This window comes from Littorina saxatilis, linkage group LG8 (assembly GCF_037325665.1).
Source record: "Littorina saxatilis isolate snail1 linkage group LG8, US_GU_Lsax_2.0, whole genome shotgun sequence".
In the NCBI taxonomy this organism is placed as follows: Eukaryota; Metazoa; Mollusca; class Gastropoda; order Littorinimorpha; family Littorinidae; genus Littorina; species Littorina saxatilis.
The window spans coordinates 14,720,886-14,735,885 of record NC_090252.1 but is presented as its reverse complement, the minus strand read 5'-3'; the positions used below and the strand labels follow the sequence as shown (position 1 = coordinate 14,735,885).

The window sequence follows — 15,000 nt, the reverse complement described above, 5'->3', positions numbered from 1 at the left end:
CTCATTTCGTGGTGAAGGGTCACATATTTTTGCCGAAACATATTTGTTCAGGTCGCGCAGCGATTCCAAAATAAATGTGTGTTGGCAACCCGACCTCCTCTCTGCTCGCGCTCTCCGCATGTCTGCTGGACCGTGACCACTGAGCAGACTTGCACAAGGCCAAGTGTCACTTCACTAGGAGTCCAGTTTCTGAAAGGTCAGGGTATTTATTCGGTGTAAAATGTTTTCACCACCCACCACTCCACCTTATATCAATGGAGGTCAGTTTCCTGCGTTGTATTTGTTATGCTTATGCATGTCCTGCCAGGGTGAGCTGACACCATCGTTTGAGCTTCGGTGAAGTACCATCATTGATTGGCCTGGAACCGAAACTGGAGCTTTAGTCCACAGATTGCATCGGTCCGAGCGTACTTCCCTTTTGCCCTGAGTGGTTTTGGTTGAGTAACCCGCGAGTGTCGCATCTGGCATTATAATATGACACACACGCACACACACAAACCGAACTTTAAAAAACAATTTGACTTTGAAGTTTTGTTTGTACTCTTCCTTCCTTTCGTGACAAAAAAAATAATATTTGATAGCTTAAAGATAGTATACCGAAGGCGCCATTTTGGAATGTTTTTAGGCGATTTGGACCTTAAAACGTCCAAGGGACATTCCCAATGTAATTTAGAATAACCCGCCATGATATGTTAGACTGCTCTGGAACTATGCCAAAGGATTAAATAAATTTTATTCAGCGAGCGGTTTGCTTTGCCCAGCTCAGGAGTCCGGACTTCAGGTCGTCATCATTATTTATTAGTTTTCATAGATACCCATTCGTCATTGAGCAACGCAAACCCACACTCTGATTTACGCATGCAAATTCCGTGCCGTAGAGGGTTAAGACACTTCAACAGAAAAAAAAATGTCAGTTGGAAAAAAAATACGGTCAACAACAACTAGTATTCCGATTTGAAAAATAGAACGCTCAAACATTAATTCTAAGACCTTTTTCGTGTGTCTTTTCATATATTCAACTCCCAAAATGAATTATGTAGCTCTCTGCTCAATTTCAAGTATGTTTCTCTTGGAATAGCGCATACAATACTTAGGGTCGAAAGGTAGGACGAAAACTATGACTCCCTCAAAGAACGTACGTCACAATGAAAATTACAGTCTGGGATGCCCACTCAAAACACAGCCGTTTTCTATTTGAGTCAGGGCCGTAGCACAGCTCCTAAAAGTGGTCCGGCCATAAAAAAAATTAAAAAGGTACGGTCCCGCTCCATAAACACACGCACACCCAGAACTGGTGTCAATCTGCCATACTCATCCGGCCAGCACAAATTATGTCCGTCCTCAAACCTTCATGGAAGGCCTAGTGCTTTACCGCGGTAAAATCTTCGACAAAACACAAACAGACCGCTTACCTGCATTCTTGTACTTGCCATATCGGAGAACATGGATCGAAAGCAAACTTTACCGCCTCAGCAACAACGTTACTACGTCACTCAGTCACAATTTTGCATGAAAATGAAAGCTTCGCACTTTTCCCGGGAAACGAAAAACGTGAACTAAGGTAGATAACTCAGATGTCTCTTCAGTGCAAAACGCGATGGCTCAGTGGATCAGTAATGCGTCTCAGTCGGTGCATACGCAGTTTGCCTTTTAGTTTTACTTTAGATTTAGATCTATAGTCTTCACTTGTGAATGTCAATTAGTGACAATTTCTCGCTTAACGCTGTCATTGTGCGATCTAAGTCACGACCCCTCCTTCCTCCTAACACAGCGCTGAAGCTTATGAAGGCGATTTTTTTTTTTTTTTAAGAAAAAACTGGTTCGGCCATGGCCGGAGTGGCCGGTAGGGCTGCTACGGCCCTGTGAGTAACACAGCGCTCAAATGTTTATTGTGTGTTGTCAAATAAGTACAACCCCCAACACGTATAGCTCTTGAGGCGATTTGAGACAGTTTCCTTGTTAGATATAATCCCTTTAATGAACATGGTTTGGAAAGTAATGACGGCCCGGGAAATGCAGGAGACACTGGTGGGGCGTTTCATCTCAAACACTTTTTTGAAAGTAAATAATTGTTATTCTATTCCGTGATTACCAAAACATTTTTTTTACCATAAACAACATCTTTCGAAGGTGTCGATAACATCGTATGCTTTGCGAGACATATCTGCAACAGGGAACACTTAATGAAACTATTGTCAGCAGTTAGGTATTGTTAAGTACTGAAAGAAACGTCAGAAACGCAACACCTCAGACAGTAACACCACGGAAAACATGAGTGTTTTTTTCTTTCGGAATCTCCATAGCATCGTCACATTGAAATTCACTATTTCGATTCTTGATCTAAATCCACTTCTCAACCCTTTCGCTGCCAATCAAAACTTCCTGACTGCCAGGGAATATTGGAGTTTGGGGTGTAATAATTCACAAAAATTCTAGCTCCAAACTGGCAGTAGGTAGGAAAGTAAAACCTATGTTATTTTTAAAGGAAATTGAACCAAGAATCTGTTTTTAGTATCTAATCATGGAAATAATGCACCAGTGCATGACGGGTATACCCGTCCTAAGGCAGTCAAGGGGTACAAATTGGTATTTCAACGATTCAAATCGAACTCTATCCACAAAAAAGCTTGGGCGACATTTTGAAAAAGTCTCACGTAGGTTGAGGGGACGTTTAAACAACAACCAAACGACAACGGTGAGCTTTCAAAACTGTGAGTCCCTGCGTCACATACGCATCCCCGCCTAAAACAAAATCAACCAAAACAAGACATTCGTTTGGGATGTTCTGCGACACACAAAACCGGACAAGGGTTGGCCCTGGGACACACTACAGATCCATTATCATGCGTACAGTCGGTACTGTTGGCCCTGGGACACACTACAGATCCATTATCATGCGTACAGTCGGTACTGTTGGCCCTGGGACACACTACAGATCCATTATCATGCGTACAGTCGGTACTGTTGGCCCTGGGACACACTACAGATCCATTATCATGCGTACAGTCGGTACAGTTGGCCCTGGGACACACTACCGATCCATTATCATGCATACAGTCGGTACTGTTGGCCCTGGGACACACTACAGATCCATTATCATGCATACAGTCGGTACTGTTGGCCCTGGGACACACTACAGATCCATTATCATGCATACAGTCGGTACTGTTGGCCCTGGGACACACTACAGATCCATTATCATGCATACAGTCGGTACTGTTGGCCCTGGGACACACTACAGATCCATTATCTTGCATACAGTCGGTACTGTTGGCCCTGGGACACACTACAGATCCATTATCATGCGTACAGTCGGTACTGTTGGCCCTGGGACACACTACAGATCCATTATCATGCGTACAGTCGGTACTGTTGGCCCTGGGACACACTACAGATCCATTATCATGCGTACAGTCGGTACTGTTGGCCCTGGGACACACTACAGATCCATTATCATGCGTACAGTCGGTACTGTTGGCCCTGGGACACACTACAGATCCATTATCATGCATACAGTCGGTACTGTTGGCCCTGGGACACACTACAGATCCATTATCATGCATACAGTCGGTACTGTTGGCCCTGGGACACACTACAGATCCATTATCATGCGTACAGTCGGTACTGTTTTTAGAACATGTTCTGCAAGATCTGTATGGACGCACATTCATTAAGTTAATCTAATTGATTTGACCATAAAGTGTTGTTGAAAGACAAATAGACCTTTCAAAGGTCGGTACTACACAGATAATTTGTTGGCAAGGAATGTGCCTTTCAAGGCAAGACGATGAATTTCCTGGGCTGAAGGGCACAAAGTGAAACTGGGTGCCACCCACATGAGTGGGCTCGGCTCGGATGATATTGAGATTTGTTTCGATTTAGACCAATCCGACCCTGCGGTTTGTTCCAACCCCGTTGGGTGGCACCCAGTTTCGTTTAGTGCATTTTAACCCTAGTCTTTGGACCCTCTAAAGTTATATCCCATTACGTGAAAGTTAGGGGCCTTGGACCAGAGCATATGTTGGGAGCCATGTAACAGATTTTTTTACGAATTTTAAGAATGGGTCATGGAGCTTTCTAAATTAACAGAACATCGTGGATTCACACTAAGCCCCCCCCCCCCCCCCCTTCCAGTGTATGGACTGTATGGTAATTATATCGAGACATTATCTGACAGACCTGCCTTCATTAACCAATGTTAATTACAAGTCACTTTAAACCCTAAGAAAACAAAAGACAATAACTACTGCTTAATGAAGAAATATAGACAAAAGTGAGCAATTCAGGTGAGTTTTTTAAAATGATTTTTAGTCAGATTTGTTTTAACTCCTTTTAACAGTAAACAGCGAATAATTTTGAAAACTGAACACTACCAACAACTAAAAGAGGAAACGCTAGATTGACCCTGTTTCACAATAGGAGGGTTCGTTTTCAAGTAAAAACAAATGTTGAAGGGCATTGTTTTTGTCATATAAGTGACCTTGCAATCAGCCAAAGAGTGAGCACACTTTTTAACACACAAAAATACTGCCACAAAAGGCTAATTACTACGCTTGTAAAATGTAAAGGGTGCAGCTAGGAACAGCTATTTCACCTCGACAGACTTTCGTTACACTGTTTGATGGTAAAGCTCTAGCTAAACACATAAAACCTGAAACGAAAAGATAATACGTAGAGGTTACAGTCTCAGTGATTATTAAAAATAATGGTCGAAGTTGGCGGATCATGAAAAATGCGAGCTTCAGCGAGCTTTTTCATGACCGCGAACTGAGACCATTATTTTTAATAATCACTGAGACGAGGCAACAGGAGTTTTTGTGCGAAAGTTTGATCGAATCCGAATCACTCAACCAGTCAACCTGCGCAGGCGATCGATTAATGCGCGGTTGTAGGCTATAGTTCCGTGCAAATCATTCCATTCTGTTAACACTTTTTGTCAGTTTCCCTGTTTTGGACTAAAATCAAGTACAAAGATATGCTGTTATTCTGCTGTGGCGGTAAAGGCAGATATTGTGTGTTCTGTTTATGTTTTATTATCGCTTAGGATAATGTTCTTTCGTCAAATGAGACTAGCAGACGAACTTTTGCACCCGTGTTCCAACGTTAATTACTGTATGCAGTTCAGTTTTCTGGGGAAAATAGTGTATGAAACCGCTTTATGTTGTTTAAATTGATGAGATGTGTGCATTTGGTTGCGTGTGATCTGTTTATAAAATGAAATATTGTTGAAAACTGACCGTCGGATTGCAGTCAGTGTTGTCGAAGAAACTGCGTTAAAAAGAAGGGGAACTACTCTTGTTGCTAGAGTATGAGTTACTTGCCTTGGGAATTTGCTTGTGATGAACGGTTTGTGCACGGCAGATCTAGATTCAGAAAACAACCGAACTCATGGATTTTATATGGAGATTCATGTGTTCAGGCCGGTAGTTGTTAATTTAAATGCGGTATGTTTGTATTGTTTGCTCCAGAGATGTATACTTCGTACGTATGGAGCGTTCGGAACTTTTCAGTCGCAAAAGTAGTACCGATACAGAACAGCTTCTCAACCCATTGCACTATCGAGGATTCAGGCTGTTGCTGGCTCGTTATTTGTTTGGTTGCTGGGTCATTATCGAAAAATAACTAGACCTACAAGTTTACAGAGAGAAAGAAGGAGAGGGGGGGATAAAACATGTTCAAATGTTGGACTTGCTATGACCTTTGCATTCAAATATAATCAGCCACACTCTTTTTACATTTAATCAAGTTTTGACTAAATGTTTTAACATAGAGGGGGGAATCGAGGCGAGGGTCGTGGTGTATGTGTGTGTGTGTGTGTGTGTGTGTGTGTGTGTGTGTGTGTGTGTGTGTGTGTGTGTGTGTGTGTGTGCCCATGTTTCCACAGGTTTGGTTGCCTAAATCACCATAAGGCAACTATCCACACGTGGATGGCAACCTAAACTCTGGATGGCAACCTAATTGTGTGGATGCTCGCTTCATTTAACACCGTTAAATTGACTTTTTTGACGGAAAGAATGTCATAACAATGTTCAAAATGACATTCTTTCCGTCCTCTATAGGCGACGAAATAGGTCAAATTTTGTGCATTTTTTAGTGCAAAATTCTTCGATGCCGGAGCGAGTACTGCACCCAGTGCTGTTGTAGTGCAAGTGCACTAGAAAGGCACTACACCCAGTGCCGCCTCTTAGGTAACCATCCACACTTTAGGTACGTGTGTGTGTGTGTGTGTGTGTGTAGAGCGATTCAGAGTAAACTACTGGACCGATCTTTATGAAATTTGTCATGAGAGTTCCTGAATATATCCCCAGACAATTTTCATTTTTTCGATAAATGACTTTGATGACGTCATATCCGGCATTTTGTAAAAATTGAGGCGGCACTGTCACACCCTCATTTTTCAATCAAATTGATTGAAATTTTGGCCAAGCAATCTTCGACGAAGGCCGGACTTTGGTATTGCATTTCAGCTTGGAGGCTTAAAAATTAGTTGATGACATTGGTCATTAAAAATCTGAAAATTGTAATTAATTGTTTTTTATAAAACGATCCAAAATTACGTTTATCGTATTCTTCATCTTTTTCTGATTCCAAAAACATATAAATATGTTATATTCGGATTAAAAACAAATTCTGAAAATTAAAAATATAAAAATTATGATACATTTCCGAAATCGATTTAAAAACAATTTCATGTTATTCCTTGTTCGTTCCTGATTCCAAAAACATATAGATATGATATGTTTGGATTAAAAACACGTTCAGAGAGTTAAAAAGAATAGAGATATATAGAAAAGCGTGCTATCCTCCTCAGCGCAACCGCTACCGTGCTTTTCTGGATTGTTAATTTCACTGCCTTTGCCACGAGCGGTGGACAGACGATGCTACGAGTGTACAGTCTTGCGAAAAAAATGCAATGCGTTCAGTTTCATTCTGTGAGTTCGACTGAGCTTGACTAAATGTTGTATTTTCGCCTTTCGCGACTTGTTTTTATTTCTAGAGGACTGTACAGATGCAAAGCTCTGACCATAAAAACATGATGACTCTCATTTCTTTTACCCACGAATGTCCCCGCCGTGAGCTTTAACTTTTATGAAGGCAGACTTTCATAACGTCTGAAGGTCTTCAAAGTCTACGAGAGTGTGATGTTTTAAAACTGTAGTTTACAAATCAGTTATGTATATGAACATTTTCTTTGTTTCTGAAAGGAAGTTTCAAATGTATAGCTTGAAAAAGAAAAAGAAAAACATTATACGTTAATTGGATCTGTGATCCAAACATGGCTTTTGGTCAATCGAGATGGAAGTTTATTCCACAAGCCCGTAGGGCGAGTGGAATAAACTGCCATCGAGATTGACCAAAAGGCATGTTTGGATCACAGATCCAATTAACATATATATCTCGACATTCACTGGTCTTAGGGTTTTTGTTTTCAAAGAAGAAAGAAACTTGCTTGAACACGGACCACTTCTCCGAGCAAAATCAACAAACCTAATCACTCGCATTCCACCTCAAGGTCTCGGCCAACCAAGACTATGGCATACTCGCAGCAAAGCCGCCGAATGTTACCGTAAACCAAAAATAGTGACGTAAGAGAATAGAATGTCGTCTTTTGATTTGGAACGTGACGTGTTTCAGAACTTCTTCTGGACAACTCGGATGGTCTTCTGCGCAGTGGTTGGCACAAGATTCTTTTTCTTCTTCGACAGTTCATCCTCTGATACTGTAGCAAAACGATTCATCTTTTTTTCACTTTCGAGTATGCGGACGACTGAACTTGACCGCTAAAAAGTAGTCCTTTCGGTATTATTACGCCGAGTCTGAACATGAGGTCTGAACATTGTTTTTAGGCAGGATCTAGGTGAAAGCGAGGCTGTTCTTATTTCTGTGTACAGTCGAGAGAGAGAGAAATACATGTCGAGACATTATACGTTAATTGGATCTGTGATCCAAACATGGCTTTTGGTCAATCGAGATGGAAGTTTATTCCACAAGCCCGTAGGGCGAGTGGAATAAACTGCCATCGAGATGGACCAAAAGGCATGTTTGGATCACAGATCCAATTAACATATATATCTCGACATTCACTGGTCTTAGGGTTTTTGTTTTCAAAGAAGAAAGAAACTTGCTTGAACACTTCTCCGAGCAAAATCAACAAACCTAATCACTCGCATTCCACTTCAAGGTATCGGCCAACCAAGACTATGGCATACTCGTATCAAAGCCGCCGAATGGTACCGTAAACCAAGAATAGTGACGTAAGAGAATAGAATGTCGTCTTTTGATTTGGAACGTGACGTGTTTCAGAACTTCTTCTGGACAACTCGGGAGGTCTTCTGCGTAGTGGTTGGCACGAGATTCTTTTTCTTCTTCGACAGTTCATCCTCCGATACTGTAGCAAAACGTTTAATCTTTTTTTCACTTTCGAGTATGCGGACGACTGAACTTGACCGCTACAAAGTAGTCCTTTCGGTATTATTACGCCGAGTCTGAACATGAGGTCTGAACATTGTTTTTAGGCAGGATCTAGGTGAAAGCGAGGCTGTTCTTATCTCTGCACGTACAGTCGAGAGAGAAAGAAATACATGTCGAGACATAAGAAAACAATTTCTATCTTTTGACTCGAAATCGACCCAATTGTGTCTTTGAAATTTGCCAAAAGTCAACAACACTTTCACCATTCCTGAAAGTGAATTGATACGTGTGTGATTTTCAAAGCTTAAGCTTCACAAACATCAACGAAAATCTCAGCGTAGCTTATTTGTATATAGACTATTCAGGCGAGTCGATAAAACTAATACTAAATGCACGTGCTTCTTTGAAAACCTTACCGTTCACTGTCACTTTGAACAGGAAATCATCCTGGCCAAATGCGTTAGCAGCTCTGAGTAAGTACAGCCCTTCAGCCCCCTTGTCTTTGGCGTCGCTGACAAGGACGCCACAGTTTACGTCATAGTCTGTGTTTGTTGTGCCACACGTGACGTTCAGCTTTATGTTGTCAGGGGTGTTGGTGTCGCTGTTGTTGACACGGAGTTTAAAGCTGTTCATGTGTGGGACTGGAAATGCAACAAGCCTGAACACCACCAAAACAGGTTTGTCTACGTAATTCACCTCAAGTGGTTCAGTTGAACTAGTTGAATGACTTCGTGGCTTACCTAAAAAGAAAACAAGAACGGTGAAGCGTGATTAACCATTCAGTCAAGCAAATACACACCGAAATAGGCCTACGTCTACTTTCCTTTGACATTCCGCACACAAACACACACACAGACACACACACACACTCACACACTAATGATATGTTGTACATATGATATGTTAAAAAAAAAAGAACAAAACAAAACAATCAAACTGACAAACACACCAACAACTAATCAACCAGCTAAACAAGAAAACGAAAAAAAACCATTCATACAAACAAACATATAACATTGTTATCACCAATGAGGGGGACTAATCTAATGATAATATGTTTTATAAATGTTAAAAAGAAGGAGAAAAAGAACAACAAAAAAACACCACACAAACAAACCAACCAGCCAACCAAACAAATTTTCTTTATTTGGTGTTTAACGTCGTTTTCAACCACGAAGGTTATATCGCGACGAACCAAACAAATAGACAGACAAAAACCAACCAATAAACCAACCAAACAAACAAACAAAAACATTCATAAGCACTGTTCTCGGTACGATAACGTTGATTTCAAGATGGCAGCCTTCATCCTGAATCGTTACTGGGAAAGACGAATCATGCCAAGAAACAGGATATTGCGGGACAGAATACATCCGCTTGAAAAGTACAATGACCTGGAACTGTACAAGAAGTTAAGATTCCGCAGGCAGGGCATTTTGCATTTGACTGATGAGGTCAGTGACGAAATACAGCTAGCATATCGAATGGGTGCCTTGCCTCCTGTCTCGCAAGTACGTGCTACTCGCATTGGATTTTTACGCGTCAGGTTCGTTTCAAGACGTTTGCGCGGAACTGATTGGAGTGAGCCAGCCTACAGCAAGTGATACTGGCGTTGCGGTTTCACGCGTCTGCTACATTTCAAGATGCAAAACCTCCCTACCTTCAAAGCAGACCGAAATCAGACAACTTCATTTTCTCCCAAGGGATAAATCGTTGGTCATAATGTCAGGCAGGACCCAAACCCTCTTCTGGGCGCTTTCTTTTCTTTTCATATTCAGTTGCTTCGCAAAAATAATATATCATTGCTTTTCTCAACTTGTCAAGTCAGTCAAAACGACCGCAGAACACAGAACTGGGAAATGACACTGATTGGAATACGAAAAGATCTGGGATGACGACAGCTGAAATTACGTCATGTGGTGACACCTATCTCGAGAAATAAGCGTCACGACAGAACCAACGGCCTTCCATTGTCAGCATTTGCGACAGGCGAACGCGCAGAGCGACCGGAAACTTGGGAATTCCCCCGCTAGCTATCGGGGAGGCTGTCCGATGCCTGTGAATACGGCAGTACGACAAAAATTGTCGTACCGCGAGAGCTATCAACCCCGAGGCGCTTGTCGTACGCCAAGTAGTCGTACCTTTTTGAATAGGCTCCAGATCAATGAATATGATGACGTCACTCGAGACTCGAGTGACGTTATTATATTTATTTACCCGGTGAGACAAAATACCACGCGATACCATATATTATATTATCATATTTTTGAGATTCATTCACTTGCCACACCGGCACGGTTGGCCTAGTGGTAAGGCGTCCGCCCCGTGATCGGGAGGTCGTGGGTTCGAACCCCGGCCGGGTCATACCTAAGACTTTAAAATAGGCAATCTAGTGGCTGCTCCGCCTGGCGTCTGGCATTATGGGGTTAGTGCTAGGACTGGTTGGTCCGGTGTCAGAATAATGTGACTGGGTAAGACATATGAAGCCTGTGCTGCGACTTCTGTCTTGTGTGTGGCGCACGTTATATGTCAAAGCAGCACCGCTTTGATATGGCTCTTCGTGGTCGGCTGGGCGTTAAGCAAACAAACAAACAAACAAACAAATTCACTTGCCAGCAGGCGGCGAAAACAACGAAGCTAAGTTCTTGTTACTTATTGTTTGTCTGTGCACTTAAAAGACCATTGGATCGAACTAGTTGTGATTGTAACATATTGTTTTGTCAATAACAAACGTTCCAACAAACTACCTTTCTTGGGTTTTTTATTCAAAAATTTGGAACGTTGGCAGTCTCTTTGTTTTTGGATTTTGTCTTGACTTGGGTCGATTAACACTACTAACATAATTGAGTACATCCAACATTGTATAATCGAACCCCGTGGACAATGTGCTTTCCTCCACTACTCAAACATTGCCAACATGGCTCCCAGGCAGCAACAAGATCTGAAAATCATCTGCAGGGCAGATGCCAGTTGCCACATGTTGTACATATGTCAGAAATCGTATGGCTACCACATGGCTACAATATGCCATGACTCACACAATCTGACCATGGCCTGTGGCATATCATAGACAGCTGGATTCTTGCTGGCGCGATCAGCTACTCTAGCAATCGGAATTTCCCCAGGATTCTCTACAACCAAAAATCCCACAATCTGACAATGACATTTTTGCTTAAATACAAACAATATTAAACAAAAACTGTTACATAATTCATTTATATGACTATGAGGTAAATATAAGTACAGTATTAACTAACTAAACAGATAAATGCATATTTAGACAAACGAATAGCTGTAGAATAAAAAAAATTAAAAAAGGATGAGTGGAGAAGAAAACAAGTCGCGTAAGGCGAAAATACAATATTTAGTCAAGTAGCTGTCGAACTCACAGAATGAAACTGAACGCAATGCCATTTTTCAGCAAGACCGTACACTCGTAGCATCGTCAGTCCACCGCTCATGGCAAAGGCAGTGAAATTGACAAGAAGAGCGGGGTAGTAGTTGCGCTAAGAAGGATAGCACGCTTTTCTGTACCTCTCTTCGTTGGCTCACGAAGTGTAGCCTATGCGATCGTAACTTTGTCTGTCTGTGCGTTTGTGCGTGTGTGTGTGTGTGTGTGTGTGTGTGTGTGTGTGTGTGTGTGTGTGCGTGCGTGTGTGTGTATGTCTGTGGTAGAAACTTTAACATTTCCGAGTCTATGTGTGAGTGGTTATCCAAGACTATGGATAAAGCTCGCATAAGATTACGTCACGGTCAAAAGTGTTTGACGTCAATTAATGCATCATGACGGCATGCCTCCCTGTAGTCTTTCTCTCTCGCGTGGTGTGTGTGGTCTCGGTCATTGTTATTTTGAGCGGGCCGAGACTATTTGGCAGTCGTGTCCCTGTAAGTAGGCTACATGCAGACAGACAGATCTAGATCTAGTGTCTCTCTTTCTTGCACAGTGTCACCTAAGCTTACTGTGTGTGTGGGTGTGTATGTGTGACGGAGTGATTGAGTTTGTGTTACTGTTTGTCTATTTCTTACGTGAGCCTTGAAGGCTTCGCCTCTTGTTTTAACTTTCTGAGCGTGTTTTTAATCCAAACATATCATATCTATATGTTTTTGGAATCAGAAACCGACAAGGAATAAGATGAAAGTGTTTTTAAATTGATTTCGAAAATTTAATTTTAATAATAATTTTTATATATTTAATTTTCAGAGCTTGTTTTTAATCCGAATATAACATATTTATATGTTTTTGGAATCAGCAAATGATGGAAAATAAGATAAGCGTAAATTTGGATCGTTTTATAAAAGAAATATTTTTTTTACAATTTTCAGATTTTTAATGACCAAAGTCATTAATTCATTTTTAAGCCACCAAGCTGAAATGCAATACCGAAGTCCGGGCTTCGTCGAAGATTACTTGACCAAAATTTCAACCAATTTGGTTGAAAAATGAGGGCGTGACAGTGCCGCCTCAACTTTCACGAAAAGCCGGATATGACGTCATCAAAGACATTTATCAAAAAAATGAAAAAAACGTATGGGGATATCAATCCCAGGAACTCTCATGTCAAATTTCATAAAGATCGGTCCAGTAGTTTGGTCTGAATCGCTCTACACGCACGCAAGCACACACACACACACACACACACACACACACACATACACACACACATACACACACACATACACCACGACCCTCGTTTCGATTCCCCCTCGATGTTAAAATATTTAGTCAAAACGTGACTAAATATAAAAAAGGATGAGTGGAGAAAGAACAAGTCGCGTAAGGCGAAAATACTACATTTAGTCAAGCTGTCGAACTCACAGAATGAAACTGAACGCAATGCAATTTTTCAGCAAGACCGTATACTCGTAGCATCGTCAGTCCACCGCTCATGGCAAAGGCAGTGAAATTGACAAGAAGAGCGGGGTAGTAGTTGCGCTGAGAAGGATAGCACGCTTTTCTGTACCTCTCATCGTTTTAACTTTCTGAGCGTGTTTTTAATCCAAACATATCATATCTATATGTTTTTGGAATCAGGAACCGACAAGGAATAAGATGAAAGTGTTTTAAAATTGATTTCGAAAATTTAATTTTGATCATAATTTTTATATTTTTAATTTTCAGAGCTTGTTTTTAATCCAAATATAACATATTTATATGTTTTTGGAATCCGAAAATGATGGATAATAAGATGAACGTAAATTGGGATCGTTTTATAAAAAAAAAATTTGTTTTTACAATTTTCAGATGTTTAATGACCAAAGTCATTAATTAATTTTTAAGCCACCAAGCTGAAATGCAATACGGAAGTCCGGCCTTCGTCAGAGATTACTTGACCAAAATTTCAACCAATTTGGTTGAAAAATGAGGGCGTGACAGTGTCGCCTCAACTTTCACGAAAAGCCGGATATGACATCATAAAAGACATTTATCGAAAAAATGGAAAAAAAATCTGGGGATTTCATACCGAGGAACTCTCATGTAAAATTTCATGAAGATCGGTCCAGTAGTTTAGTCTGAATCGCTCTACACACTCTCACGCACAGACACACACAGACGCACACACGCACACACACACACACACACACACGTACCTAAAGTGTGGATGGTTACCTAAGAGGCGGCACTGGGTGTAGTGCCTTTCTAGTGCACTTGCACTACAACAGCACTGGGTGCAGTACTCGCTCCGGCATCGAAGAATTTTGCACTAAAAAATGCACAAAATTTGACCTATTTCGTCGCCTATAGAGGACGGAAAGAATGTCATTTTGAACATTGTTATGACATTCTTTCCGTCAAAAAAGTCAATTTAACGGTGTTAAATGAAGCGAGCATCCACACAATTAGGTTGCCATCCAGAGTTTAGGTTGCCATCCACGTGTGGATAGTTGCCTTATGGTGATTTAGGCAACCAAACCTGTGGAAACATGGGTACACACACACACACACACACACACAGAAACCACGACCCTCGTCTCGATTCCCCCCTCTACGTTAAAACATTTAGTCAAGTTTTGACTAAATGTAAAAAGGAATCCGTAAATAACACAATCAGCAAATGCCAAGGAAAAAAAAAAAATATAAATCAAACTTTAAGCTAAACACTGATCTTAACAAAAACTATACTGTTCAAAAAAAGAAACGCATAGCTTGTAATATTTGGATAATTTAGTTATATGGCTACAAGGAAATCCACCAAACTGCAGAAAATGTTTATCTGGTCGTCGACCTTTCGTCCATTGCCACAAGTGAGCTCTGCACGTGACGCATGCGTTATCAGTGGCTACAATGTCAAAATTGCTCATTTGGCATGACCACTCGTCATGCTTCAGTGTAATCTCGTGAAACTCGGGGAATATTGAGCTCTCACCATGTCTTCCAAAACCCATAAAAGCGGATTGTTCGCCACAAAGAAATCAGACGACAATTCAGCGACGAAAGATGGCCCGATTGAGCAGAGAAGACCGCCACATTGCATTGGGTCGTTTACAAGCAGGCCAAAGTCAAAGTGCAATCGCCAGGCACTTCCACGTGTCCCAGAGCACCATCAGTAGACTGTGGGTCAGGTTTCAAGCCACTGGCTCCGTTGCTGA

At 41.3% G+C, this 15,000-nt stretch overlaps 1 protein-coding gene across 1 annotated transcript in view; it reads right to left on the bottom strand.

Moving 5' to 3' along the window:
* LOC138972869 (uncharacterized) overlaps window positions 1-15,000 on the bottom strand; it is a 301,337-nt gene that overhangs the window by 14,219 nt on the left and 272,118 nt on the right. Inside the window, exon 11 of the mRNA XM_070345538.1 lies at window positions 8,829-9,152. Coding sequence (XP_070201639.1) covers window positions 8,829-9,152 — 324 coding nt within the window. The remainder of the gene's footprint in view (window positions 1-8,828; window positions 9,153-15,000) is intronic.